The sequence below is a fragment of the Nicotiana attenuata genome, chromosome 2 (assembly GCF_001879085.1).
Source record: "Nicotiana attenuata strain UT chromosome 2, NIATTr2, whole genome shotgun sequence".
Taxonomy (NCBI): domain Eukaryota; kingdom Viridiplantae; phylum Streptophyta; class Magnoliopsida; order Solanales; family Solanaceae; genus Nicotiana; species Nicotiana attenuata.
This window is the reverse complement of record NC_031990.1, coordinates 12,101,128-12,115,767: the sequence shown is the minus strand read 5'-3', so window position 1 is coordinate 12,115,767 and position 14,640 is coordinate 12,101,128. Positions and strand designations below refer to the sequence as shown.

Below are 14,640 nucleotides of genomic sequence, written 5' to 3'. Positions count from 1 at the left end.
CGGAATCCGGGCACGTGGGTCCGAGGGAGATTTTGTCAACTTTTCGAGCGGAGTTGGGAATTGATATAAATTGAATTTTTATGAGTGTTTGAGTGTATACTTATGGGTTTGCAAAATTAATGACTAGTTTTGGAGCGTTGGCAATCGGTTTGAGTCGTCGGAAGAGCTTGGAAGCCGGATATGGAACTTCTGAGCGAGGTAAGTCTCCTTTCTAACCTTGTAAGAGGGAATTAACCCCATAGGTGAACTGAATGATTATGTGCTTCTATTTCTGGGGGGTTACATACGCACGAGGTGACGAGAGTCCGTACGTAGCTACTAGCTATGCCTATATCTGGGTAGTTTTAGGCTTACATTATGCCTTGTTGATATTGTTATTGATTTACATTTATTGCTTGCCTTGAGAGGTAGCGAGATTGAGTTTGCTTATTATATGTTTTGAAAATAGTGAAATTGAAGAATATAAGATTTAAAAGGTTTCATTTGAACTTCGTATTTTCGAAAAGAATTGAGAAATATTATAATTGCTTAAGGAAATCTATTGTAACCGTGTCACAGGTATGTTTTGCGAGCGGGGTAATTTCCTTAAAAAGCTACAAGCTGAATTTCCCTTATTTTAAAAAGAAGCAAGAAATAGATATGATTTAGATGTTAAAATTATGTTTGACCGCGTCGAAAGTATGATCCGCGAGCGGGGTGATTCCTTAAATTTATATTTGACAGCGTCGCATGTATGATTCGCGAGCGGGGTATTTCCTTCTACTACTCTATGGGATCGGGCAGTTAGCCTCGGTAGGATTTATGTATCACACTCTTATGGGAACGGGCCGTTCGCCTCGGCAGGATTTATGTACCACACTCTCATGGGAGCGGGCCGTTCGCCTCGGCAGGTTAATAGATGTGTCTATGGTTCGCGCCGTTCGATCCTCGGCAGTGCATAGTTTACTTTTATATTGGATCGGGTCGTACGCCTCGGCATTTACTATATATATACATCATTCTTATGGAATTCGTGCGTAATATTTGGCTAGAAGCCGGTGTATCTTAGGGTTTTTCCCTGATTTGATTTATGACAACTTCTTGATGATATCCACTATATCTATATATATGCTCTGGTTACGGAGGGAACTTGCTAGCTGAGAGCTTGAGTAAAATTATAAAGAAGGGAATTGTATCACGTATTTTATACTTGCGTATTCCATATATTTACTCTGTTTCATATTTATTCACTTTATTATTGTACCTGATATTATTGGACCACTAGTAAGTGTCGAAGTCGACCTCTCGTCACTACTTCTTCGAGGTTAGACGGATACTTACTGGGTACACGTTGTTTTCGTACTTATGCTACGCTTGCTGTGCATTTTTGTTGCACAGGCACAGCTATGTCAGTGGCCTCGTTGGGCGCAGCGGCATTGTTGATACGGAGACTTAGGTGAGCTTTATCTCTCTAGACGACCCGCAGCCAGCAGAGTCTCCTTTAGAGTATTGTATTGTATTTTCTTTTCTGTCCAATTTGTATTCCGGACAGTTATTGTATCACATTTACTTCCTAGAAACTACTCATGCACTTGTGACACCGGGTTCTGGGATGATTATGGGGTACTCAATATTAAATTGTAAACATTCTTTTATTTATTCTGTAAAGATTATCTTTACTAGTTAAAAGGAAGGAAAACCATAGTTTTCAAAATTATTAAAACGAGAACTAAATTAAATTCTTGGTGTTGGCTTGCCTGACAGTGGTGTCCGGCGCCATCACGACCCTTAGTGAATTTTGGATCGTGACATGTCATGCCACCTCACCGCCTTCTCCCAACTTCTTCTACCACCATCTCCCCCTTCCCCAAAAGCCATTGGGTATCTGATGTTTTGGAGAAGCTCGCCTATACATTTTCTTTTGACACCCAAGCTAAATATTACTGCTCCTATAGAGTACGATTTGCAATTGGAAAAGTTGCATTCCTTGAATTTTCTTTTCTATAACAGATATTCTCTATTTTTAAAAGGAATTTGAGACGTATATTTTGGCTTATTTATGCAATTGTCGTGTCCGCTAATGATTTTTAAGTTTTAACCAAAATTATTGTTTTTTCTTTGTGAAACTAAGGTAATGGCTTTTGAACGTACTGCTTTCTCAAGACTACAATAGTTATTATTTTGGTGTGTTTTTAATGAAAGCCTTTTGATTTATTATAATTTTTAAGGGATGTCTTCTAAATGTACATGATGTACTTTGTGTTTTTTATTTTCACCAAAATCGTAAAGGCACACCCATAGTTGGTGAGAATCGAAAAGAATAATGTTGTAGCCCATTCAACATTAATTAGTTGATGTTACAAATTATTCTGATAAATGTTAGTTATTCCGTATGATATGGAGGGTATGATTGAAATCAAAGACTCAATAGGAGAAAGGCTCATTCACCCAAAATCCGTTGGGATTATATATTAAAGAAATGTGGGATGAAGGGAAGGATGGTGGTGAAAAAAGAAGTAGGGGAAGGGGGTAAAATGGAGTTGGAGCGGTGAGGTGGAAGTAGGGGAAGGGGTAAAATGGAGTTGGAGCGGTGAGGTAGCATGCCATTTGGCATCCACCTCAACAAAATGTTAGGCCATGTTAGATGGTGTTGGCCATGGTGGAGGGCCTTAACGGATGAAAGGTATTTTTGCACTAATTTTGTAACGTCGGGGGCAATGGTGAACCAATAGTATAACGGAGGGTAAAATAAACCTTTTTTTATAGTAGAGGGATATCTTTAATCCTTTTCCCCTTTATTTATTATATCTTAATAGGTGTGCAAAGTCAATAGTGAACAAGTAAAAGTGAACAGAGGGAGTATTAGGCAACTTTGCGAAACTCTAGTGCTCATAGAAGCGCATTCATTTTCTCTAATGACTTTCAGTACTTCATATTTCGTATCTTTACCCAAAAATAAGGAAATGTAGTGTTGAGCAAAGCCGTCAATATGGGCTTGGCCCAACGGGTCAGCCCAGCCCAGCTCGTAATTTTGCAGGGTTGGGCTAGAATTTTTTGAGCCCATTTAAAAATCAGGCTTTTAAGCCGTCCGAGTAAGCACGTGGCCCGTGAGGCTGGGCTAGGCTTGCCCGTGGGCCTAATGAAAATACGTATTTAGAATATATTAAACGTATATGACACAAAAAATAACAAGAGTATCCCAAGCTTAAAGTTTATTAAGCTCATTATATTAAAGATCAAAGTCTTAAAACGTTAATTAGTTTTAAAAATTTAATTATTTAATATTTAACTAATTAATATTGCATACGAATTGTAGATGTAGATGAAAGTGAAGATGTTAAGACAACCTTCTCACAAGCGGATTCAAATGTGTTTGATGAAGATGATGTGTTGGATATCCCATAAGCGTCATGGACGTTCTCTTGAATAGTTTGTTTTGAGTTTTGACTTCTAGTGAATGAAATATAGTCTTGTCTTTTACTTTTTTAGTGTTTATTGTGATATATAAGAACAATATAAATATTTATTAAGTTTTGTAAAAAATTTCCAATAAGATTTTTTTAACTTTTAAATACTTATCTGTTCTTTTTAGGTTAGAGCTTAAAGATAAAATATAAAATTACATTTTAAAAAATGATGGGCCGTCCCGTGGGTGCCCGCGGCCCACATAAGGCTGGGTGGGTTGGCCATTATAAGGGTCATCCAAAATGGTGGGCTAGCCTAGCCCAGCCCAGCCCGTCAATTGCTAAAGCCCACGTGAGCTGGGTTGGGCTAGCCTGGCCCCGCCCGTATTGACAGCTCTACTGTTGAGTACGAGTTTTGCGCAAATTGGAATGTTGAATGGCATTCAAGAATGGGGAAGTTACGCCATATACCTATCTACATGGCCTCTTAACACCATATATCCTAAAGTTAAAAATACTTAAAATAATAACTTCATATGACTTCTTTATCCTAACAGTCACGATTATAGAGGATAATATCCTTAAATATAGCTATTTACCTCTCTCCTATCAAAGCCAATCACTCAAGTTTATCATATTTCTAGAAAATACGTTACCGTGCACAATACAAACTCTTCAAAGTAAGTGAATTAAATATGTATTCCATAATAAATAGTAGTATTCAATTTAAACCATAGACATTATTTAGTTTATACATTCAATACATTTACAATAATATTCTAACTAAAATAAAGAGGCACATTCGTTCTTTTATATTGATAACATTTACTTTATATATTATTTAATTTAAAACTTAAAATATTCAATTTATATGTTATTATTCGTCCACTCACATATTCAACTTAGTTTTCGATTTACAACTCAAAAGTATTCTAATGTGTGTGGTACTATTTTTTCTGTTAGAAAGATAGGCAATATTATAACATAACAAATTTACATAAGGTTAGAGTCTTGGATGCCTACACGGCATCATTTGTACAAACGGAACTCTAGATGGTAGATTCCCCCTACCGGGGAAACAAAACTATTGCTGAAATTAGAAGCTACTGAAGTAGTTTGTCTATTACACATAGTAGATATTTCATAACTAGAACTAGAGAGAGAATGTATGACATTCCTACTAAGCTGCCGAGTCATCCTGATATGGAGTATGCCCTGGTGATCTTGTTGGTAACAAGACTGTGCAAAAAGTGGAGATGATTCAAAAAGTAGGCATTGCTCCGTGACATGCATTGCACCATATTTAGCTAGTTTGTCTGCTACATCATTCTGCTCTCTATAGATAACCTGAACAGATGCTCTATCCAGCTGTTAGAGCAAGGACCTGCAATCATTAACAATATTAATACAGTTCAAAGCAGGTGATTTTAACATACCAATTACAGTTTGTGCATCTGTCTCAATGATGAGTGGCAATAGCCTTTGTTTGACACCAATTTGTAAGCCTTTGAGTAGTGCAAGCAGTTCTATTTGGATAGGGCTGCCTTGTTGGATACATCCTGCAAATCCTATGACCCAATTGCTTTGATGGTTGCGGATAACTCCACCAATCCCATAAGTACATCGAGCGGGGCAGCAAGATTCATCAATATTTAATTTGTAACACATAGGATCAGGTGGATGCCACTTGATATATATAGGAGACTTTAAATTCTTTTTATTAGAGTGATTTGTTAAGAAGTAATATTCATCTACCTTTATTATTAAGTCAGCTTTGTGTAAGTCATTTATTTTATGTTCGTAAACAAACTTATTCCTTTTTATCCAAATTTCCCATAGAGCAAAAGGAATTAGTGTGGTTGAAGGGATGTTGTAAGGAATAGAGGACAGTGGTGTGTGTATAAAATTATATATCCAAGTCATAATGTCATTCGAAGATGTAGATGTTATGAAGGAAGGAGGTGTTACTTTAATATGTTCCCAAAAAATTATTATAGTAGCACAGTGATGAAATAAATGAGTAATCGTTTCAGTGTCCTTGTGACATTGTGGGCAAATTGCTGAGGTTGTAGTACCTATGCGTGTGAGATACTCATATGTTGGTAATTTATTGTGGTAAAGTAACCAAATAAAAAAAGATATTTTGTGGGGAATGGGCAATTTTCAAATCCAGTTAAAGGAATGAGGTCGTGTTATAGTAGCAGATGAATTAATATTGGTTAAACACATGTACATCGATTTAACTGAGAACATCCCATTCTCTGTTAAATTCCAATAGATTTTATCATATGTATTAGATTGTATAGGCATACAAATATTATTAATAAGAGTAATAAGATGTGGAGGCAACTCAAAAGGCATGACGTCTATGTGCCATCTATTATCAAAGTAATAACTGGAAATTAATTTGGTAATCTCAAATTGAGGCATTGGTCCATGAATATATTCTCTAAGTGTAAAATTATGATGGAGCCATGGGTCAGTCCAAAACTTGATATTATGTCCGGTTACTATATTCCATTTATAGCCAAGGCGGCAAAACTTTCAGCCATTAATAATATTACGCCAAATGGGGGAGTTGTGGTAGCTAGGTATTGTGTTTGGCCTTGCATATTTGCTTAGGAGGACTTGTGCCCATAATTCTTGCGGATGATTAAACAATCTCCATGCAAGACTTGCATGGAGTGACCTGTTTTTTATATCAAGACTTTGTATACCCAGGCCTCCAAGTTCCAAAGGTTGCGTGATTGTTGACCACTTTAGAAGATGTAATTTTTTCTTGTGTACAGTTGTGCCCCACAAGAAATTCCTTTGGTATCTATTAAGAAGACTTAAAATATAAGCAGGTATTTTTATGAATTGCATCAAGTGATTTGAAAGTTGATTAAGAGTTAATTTTATTAAAGTTAGTCTTCCCGCTCTAGAAAGAAAATTTATTTTCCAACCTGCTAAGTTTGTTTTAAAATTATCCACCAAGAATTGATAGTCTGATTTAGTAGGTCTGGAAGTAAAAATTGGGAAACCCAAATACTTCCCAAAACTACGACCTTCTTTCATATGAAAAAGTTGCAAGTATTGGGTTGGCAGTTGTTTGAGAAATAAATTTTTGATTTATCAAAATTAATAGTCTGACCTGATTGATTTGTGAAATGATTAATTGTATTAACCATTGTTTGGCATGTAGTGTTAGTAATTTGTGAAGTGAGAATAATATCATCTGCAAAGAATAAATGAGATAAAGAGGGCCCATTTTTTGCTAATGATATTGGTTCCCAAGCCTTGTAGTCAATGGCATTAGTGATCTTTCTAGATAACATTTCAAGACAGATGATAAACAAATAGGGTGACAGAGGATCACCCTGTCTGATACCCCGTGTGGGTTGAAAAGTATCAGTGGGACTACCATTTACTAATATGGAAGTAGTAGTGGTAGTAACGCAAGACATAATTAGCTTAATAAATTGAGCTGGGAAATTCAAACTTACCAAAGTATTGCGAATAAAGGACCATTCTAATTTATCAAACGCTTTTTCGAGATCAATCTTAAGAAGCATACCAAGTTTATTCCCTTTCATTTTTTGTAAATTAGTAATGATTTCCTGTACGATGATAGCATTGTCCGCAGCTCTTTTATTTTGTTGAAAGCTAGACTGTGTAGGGTGAATGATGCGTTCCAAAATTGGTTTTAATCTATTTACCAAAATTTTTGTTATTATTTTGTAAATAGTGTTGCAAAGACTGATAGGTCTGTACTGAGCAATTGTGGAAGCATTATTATTCTTGGGGATAAGACAGATATAAGTAGTGTTTATTGAAGGATCAATTTCATAGTCAGTGAACACCTTATGACAGAAATTTAGCACAGAATCCCCTATGGTGTCCCGATAATTTTGATAAAATAGGGAATGAAGTCCATCTGGTCCAGGGGCTTTCATAGGCTTGAAAGACTTGATAGCATTAATAATTTCAAAATTTTGTAGAGGTTGTATTAGGGAATCATGGCCAGTTTGGTTTAATATGTTGGAAGGAAGAAGATTTAATTTTGAAATTGATGAATTTTGTTGCGTGGTAAATAAATTTTGATAATAAAGAGAAATATGATCCAGTATTTGCTTAGGCTGTTATCCAATTTCCTCCCTGGTCTTGAAGAGCTGTAACTCTATTGTGCCTTCTACGATTAAGAGTGCTAAGGTGGAAAACTTTAGTGTTAGCATCCCCGTTAATAAGCCAGTCAATCCGTGATTTCAGTTTCCAAAATTCCTCCTCTAACCTTAGTACTCGATTAAAATCTAACGTAATTCTTTTTCCAAATTTTGTAAGAAAATGCTAGTTGGATAATGGATAGAGGCCTATATCCCATTTAATCGAGCAAGTATTTTTTTTTTTTGTTTAAAAATATTACCAAACGTAGAGGTGTTCCATTGTTGGACTATTGTTGTAAAATTTTCTATAGCAGGAAGTAGGGTGGAATTATCCAACCAAGCTTGTTTAATAACATCCTTAAAAGCAGGATGACTAGTCCAAATTGTTTCAAACCTAAAAACTTTAGTCCTAGGCAGTGTACAGTGGTGAAGTTCTAATTTAATAGGACAATGATCAGAGTGTGTGCGTAGAAGGTGTGTAACAAGAGCATCTGAATATTGATTTATCCAATCATAGTTAGCAACTATACGATCAATACGTTCAAGAATGGTATACTTTTTATATCTGCCATTAGTCCAAGTATAACGACTACCCTTAAAACCTAAATCAGTCATTTGTCAATAATTAAGGCAGTCTAAAAAATTATTAGATCGTGAATTATTAATAGGAAGACCACCAAATTTATCAGAAGCATGTGTGATTTCATTAAAGTCACCACCAATTAGCCAAGGACCATGATAACTATCCTTAACAGACCTGAGATTATTCCATAACAACTGTCGATTAGCTAGTTCATTACTTGCGTAAATAGCAGTAAATAAAAAAGTAAAGGGTAATGGTTTAACCTAGACTTGACAATGGATTTCTTGTGTGGTGTTTGCAACTACTTGAACATCCAATGCACTGGTTAACCACAAAATCACAATTCCACCAGAATGGCTTGTGCCAGCCACCTCAATCATACCATCAAAATTAAAATCATCCTTCACAACCTGATGTGTTTGACAGTGCATTTCCAAAAGGACCACTAAAGCTGGCCTATTATAGTTAAGTAGAGACCTAAAGTTACGCCTGAACTCCATGGAGATTGCTCCTCTACAGTTCCAAATGATAAAATTCATGTGGTTATCTTGTGAGACACCCGTAGGGCTAGTACTTTGACTAATCCAATTACTCCTGCTCTCTCCTGGACGTAGGAGAAAGGTTGGCAGTATGAGCATAGCATATTTTCCCACCTCTGGATTGGTTGTGGGCCTTATGCGTAGAGAGAAGTTCCTGAGAGTTGGGGGACACCTTACGATAATCTTTCTTTCGTATTCTTCCTTTTGCACAAACACTTTGATCCCATCTAGCCATGCATAAATTGTCCGAGTTTCCCTGTTGTAGGCGATTGTTGCGTCTAGTTCCACCTAGAAATTGTTGTCTTGTTCGTCATGATTGGGACTTTGTGGGGGTGAGTTGACTAGAGATGGGGGTGGGGTGTATGGCATTGGAGGTTCCAAGAGAGGCAGTAGAGGTTGGGGATTCGTGTAGGGTTGTATCCATAGGGTTGAAGGAGTTGAAGGTGGAGGAGGATAAAATGGCAGTCGAATGCGATGTGGGTAAAGCGGAGTAGGGTCCCATACCGGAACTGGTAGGTTTAGAGGTTGAAATGGGGAGAGGTGTGGAGCTTGCATTAAGGACCAGTGGTAGCGTGCAAATAACTGTGTCCCTAGTTGCATTCCCTCTGAGATTATTTGGGCTAAGTCTGCTGGTTGTTTATGAGGATTGTCACCTCTTGGTGATTCACCTCCAAGGTGAATGTTAGTGCATGATTCTGGAGGCCCGTTTCCAGCCAAGAAGTTAGTGTTAATGGAGCTTGTGGTGACTGAGCTGTGTAAATTATGGAGTTGGGCTCCATGATCAAGTAGTGAAGATAGGAAAGGGGATGTTGGGAGCGAACAAGTCGATGAATGTTCTGTCTTTGTGGGTGGGGTTGAGACCTTCTCAAGTAATTGAGACTGCTGGCAAGCATTGTATGTTTGAGTGGGAGTAGTTGAAGTAGTTGGAGTATTGATTTGAGAAGATAGGTCTGACGAATGAGTTGATATTATATGTATATTCAGAGGAGGTGTAATGGAGGATACAGGCGGTGTGATTGATGGTGTTGAAGGTTGTGTCTCTGAATAAAAATGAGATATGGTGGAGGATATCTCATGATGATGTTCCTGCATGGGAATTAACCTAGGGTTTGAAGAAGTTGATTGTAGAGAGGGAATAGAGCCTTTGTCTTGTGTGTGTGTTGTTTGTGTCTTTTGTTGGGTATCATTTAATGTAGTTGTCCGAATAAAGGGGTAAGGTAGGGGAGTGGTTTTGCATGTGAGGGAGTTGGTCGTGGCTTACTGCACGTAATGTGGTAGGCTTAGGTGGATAGTGGACCAATTGTGATTGGGCCTTACAATTAGGGGCAATGGGGTGTACAGTATTAGGTGTAACCCTTTGTGAACGATTAGCTAGGTTAAGTTGGTAGGTTGATTACTAGTTAAGTCCTCTAATTCTAATGCATTAAAGGGATTAACATGTTTAATAGGTATTACTTCACTAGATGGCAGTCCAGTGGTGGAATATAGAGAAAATTAAAGGCCATTGTAAAAGCTGGCTAGGGATATCACATTTGTCTTTCTTCAATTAAACTTTTTGTTTTTGTTGTTGTTATTGTTGTTGTTGTTAAAACGTGTAATTACATCTTTGTACAAAAGTTTTTTTTGATGTAATTTTTGGTTAAAGGGCAAAACAGTTAATTAGCTTTTGATGGGTAAATAATAAGAGGTTTCCCAGTTATAATATAGTATGATATATAATATATAATATATGCTATATGATGATGATTTACGAGGGCCACTGTAATTGAACACTATATATTAGATCAATCCGTTCATTTATTATCAAATCCGTACATCCCTTTTCACTAGGGCTATTCAAAAATCAATACGTAACTGATAACACAATCATAAAATTGATTTATTGGCTTATTGATATCGGGTTGTCGGATATTCGATTGGTGAACGAATTAAAATTTTATAGTTAACGGCCTATCAGTGCGGTGGTGAATTACTCGTCTTATTGGATAAATCGTTAACGTCGTTTAAGAATAATTGTATTTATATTTCTACCTTTACATATAAAGTATCTATAGAAACCCTAAAGGCCAAATCCCTAAGCAGTACTCATTCTAGTTAATTCTGAAAACGACGTATAAATTTTCAACAATTAACCCTATTCTGGGAAATTTTAGCATCCATTAGCTTGAGAATTAATATGTCTCTTTTGCTATGTCTACGCTGCACAAAGGCCAAAAGTGTTTATTTCACATTTTTTTTTTCATTTTGGTTTCGGTTGTTTACGAGTCATTCTTTGAGAAATCGGCAAAGTCAAAAGTAATTTTTGTACATAAATTCTTCGGTGTTTTTATGGCTAATTCTGGCAAAATATTGTGGCAAACTCTTTGGTACAGTTGCGCGACATCTTCATTGATGTAATCTCGTCCAAAATGACTTTTTAGTATTTATTGTATGGATCACCTTCTACTATAAACTGATTGATAACTGCTAACCTGATATCGAACACATAGATATTTAAAAGCTGGATAACCCGTAAGCCAAATTGTTAAGTGTAAATATCCAACCGTTAGTGTAACGTCTATCAAAATCGAATAACTTCGAATAATAAAATAGGCAAATATAGACCTTTTTAAAAGTATGCTTTAGTTAATTGATTTTGATAAATTTGCCATAATAAAAATAAGACAAGAATAACAAGTGACCCAACAAATATCTGTAGTCATTGGCCAAACACACCATAAAATCATACTTATTGGGAATCCGTAATAAAAAAGATGAAAGAAGCTAGCATTTCAATTTCCCAGATATTATGTAAAATAGATTGACTCACGATTGGTTTTATTCTCGTTGAGAATTATTTATACTTATTTGTTTGCTCTGTTCATTTGTAACTCACTAAATATATATATATATATATGTGTGTGTGTGTGTGTGTTGAATTTTTTAATTACATAATTAACAATTGAAATTTTTCCCTACACGATATGAAAAGAATACTCAGGTCCAACTTCTTAAAAATCAGCTTGTTTGCAAAATATGCATACTCAAGAAGTTTAATAGGAGTATTTTTAAAATTTAGAATTTCAATTTATTCATTTTCGAATTTAGACTGATTATTATTTTTAATTTTTCATGGAGTACAACAGAAATGTAGTTAGTTACCTTGAGAACGTACGTGCTCATCAAAGTAATTGTCAAAACATTGATGAAGTAAATTGCAAGAAAATAAGTTTTGGAAAGCCGTTGTTGAATAGATTTAGGAAACAAAGGTTTTATTTTTAAGTTTTCATAAGAGCACCCTAATTAATTTCTTGGCGAATAATAAACCCATTATGGAAACAAACAAAAATGAAGGCATAATCCATATATTAGTAGAATTCTAAATTACTTTGGGCATGCATTATATATATAAGTAAGAACGTCTCTAATGATCATATTAAGTGGCTAGAGAAGCTGTCGTCTACTTTTATTAATAGTGTTAGGGTTACGTACTAAAGATCAGAAAGAACGTCTCTAATGATCATTCCTCCTTGATTTATTCTCATTTCTAGGGTTAAGAATAGGTTTATATAGCTAGGGTGAAAATAGACAGAGAAGGAAAAGTTATCAAGAATCAAGAATGTATTGGAAAAAGATGAAAGCGTTGGGTGCCGGTTCTTATGGAACTGTGTTTCTTGCCGCACCAAAAGATGGTTCGTCTACTTTTGTGGAATCTGCAGAAGTGAAGGATTCGTCTTCGCTTTCAATGGAAGGAAGAATACTGGATGCGCTGAAAGGGTCGCCATATGTAGTTTAGTGCTTTGGAGAAGATGTTAGTGTCGAAAACGGTAAACATACTTATAACCTCTTGCTCGAATATGCTATCGGTGGGACTTTGCATGATTTGATTAATATCTACTCTAAGTCTAAGACGATGGTTGAAGAAATAGAGGTTGCATACTATGCTTTTCAGCTTTTGACTGGGATTTCTCATGTTCATCGTAAGGGTTTCATTCACTGCGATCTAAAATCGAGTAATATACTTGTTTTTCCTACTGTTGATGACGAATATGATAGTACTGTGGATGTGCGCCTGAAGTTGGCTGATTTTGGGGTGTCTTTGAGAACGGTAGAAAACGAAACACATACCTACTGGGATAGAGGCTCCAACAAGTGTTGTCATCATAGAGGGACTCTGCTCTGTAGCTCATGGGATTCATGGTAAAGCCGTTGATATTTGGGCACTTGGTTGCATTGTTGTAGAGATGATCACAGGGAGACGGTTATGGTTGTGCCATAAAAATAGTGACGATTTGGACTTCAAGATTACACATGAAGAACCTGTGATTCCGAGTAATGTTTCAAATATATGCAAGGACTTCCTGGTCAAGTGTTTTGAAAAAGATCATAATTGGAGATGGACTGCAGATATGCTGCTTAATCATCCATTCATTAAGAATGCTATGTCCGGTAAATATCATCCAGAAGATCATGAGCTGATCAGTAATAAAGTTATCATTAACCCTTTTAGTCATTGCGAAAGCCGGGTTTCTAAGCGGCATTTCTTTTCAACGTGCTTTCATTTGCCTTCAAGTGATAACTTCAGATCAAGATATGCTATTTTTCCAGCAGAGAATGCACAATGTCGAATTACAAAAGCTCCTAATTACTCTCTTCCTCTGTGTTAGAAGAAGACCAGCTTGAAGTTGGAATAATCTCAAATACATTATGTAGGGAGCTATTGGGAAAAAACTGAATTTAAATATTGAAGATGACATGTCATGACACGTGGACCGGTCAAATAGTCAAAGCATGACAAACAGTTAGAAGACACGAGCAACAATAGATGCGGGAGATAAGATACGAGCTACTATCCAGATGAAACGAGACTCGTACCTGTTCGAGCCATTTAAAGCTCGAAGATCAGAAGGAATTGAAGATATGAATCTGATAGCGTAAAAGAGTCCAAATTCAACATTAAATGCCAAATACGTTAGAGAATTTGTATTTAATAAGAATGATTGAATAACGTTTCTTTTAATGTCATTTACTGCTCGTAATTGCCTCATTAAGACAAAGATATTACACTTTCTCTTAGAATTGACTATAAAAGGAGAAAGTCACAACATTTGTAGGACACGAAATATCATTCCGATTATACTGAAATATACTCTTATTCATTGCTTTATTGTTGTTCACAAAATCTCTTATTTCTTGATTATCAGTAACCCGATTTCTCTATTAAATTCTAGCTTTAACCAAATATTCAGTTTTCTGGTTAAACAAATTGGTTTCGTTACCGGGAATCTGATAATCTATTCTCTTTAAGTTACATTTTATCTGTTATTATCATCACGTCGAACAACAACAACAACAACAACAATAACAGTGAGAATACCTTGGGAAACCATGAACATCAAGTCCATCAAAATCAAGGTGATTAACAAAACATTAACGTGGTTCCTACCCCTCAAAATTCACCACGTCAATCTCGTGAAGGCACTCCTACTCCTGAATCCCGGGCTGTTGAACAAGAGCAATCTGAATATTTTGAAGGAGCGGCTGACGCTTTACAGAAAGTAATTGATGCACGGGTTAACAAAGCTCTTCAAACTCTTGTTAGTCGATTACATGTTGCACCGCCTACACTTACGCCTAATAACAACACACTGGAGAATCCTCGTTCTGGCCTTATCAATTCTAGAAATGGAAGAACCCCCAGTGAGCCACAGGAAGGAGAACCAGGTAATTCAAGTAATTCTCATTTGCAAAATTTAGTACTAACTTTGTAGAAACAGCTTAAGGAACAAAATGAGCGCATTGAGCAAATCCCTGGTGTTCCTCCTGTGATCAAAGGACTGGATGTGGATAAGTATTCGCAACAACCTTGGAAACCAAGTGCTGCTCCCCTTCCAATCCCTAAAAAGTTCAAAATGCCTGAAATCTCGAAATATGACGGCACAACAGACCCACGTGATCACGTAACTGCATTTACTACAGGTGTAAAAGGCAACGATTTGACCAAGCAAGAAATC

The 14,640-nt window shown here is 36.3% G+C and overlaps 1 protein-coding gene across 1 annotated transcript in view; it reads left to right on the top strand.

The window, feature by feature from the left end:
- Positions 12,261-14,640, top strand: part of LOC109216664 (cytokinesis protein sepH-like) — a 44,736-nt gene continuing 42,356 nt past the window's right edge. Inside the window, exons 1-4 of the mRNA XM_019380840.1 lie at positions 12,261-12,413; positions 12,531-12,692; positions 12,739-13,288; positions 14,105-14,350. Coding sequence (XP_019236385.1) covers positions 12,261-12,413; positions 12,531-12,692; positions 12,739-13,288; positions 14,105-14,350 — 1,111 coding nt within the window. The remainder of the gene's footprint in view (positions 12,414-12,530; positions 12,693-12,738; positions 13,289-14,104; positions 14,351-14,640) is intronic.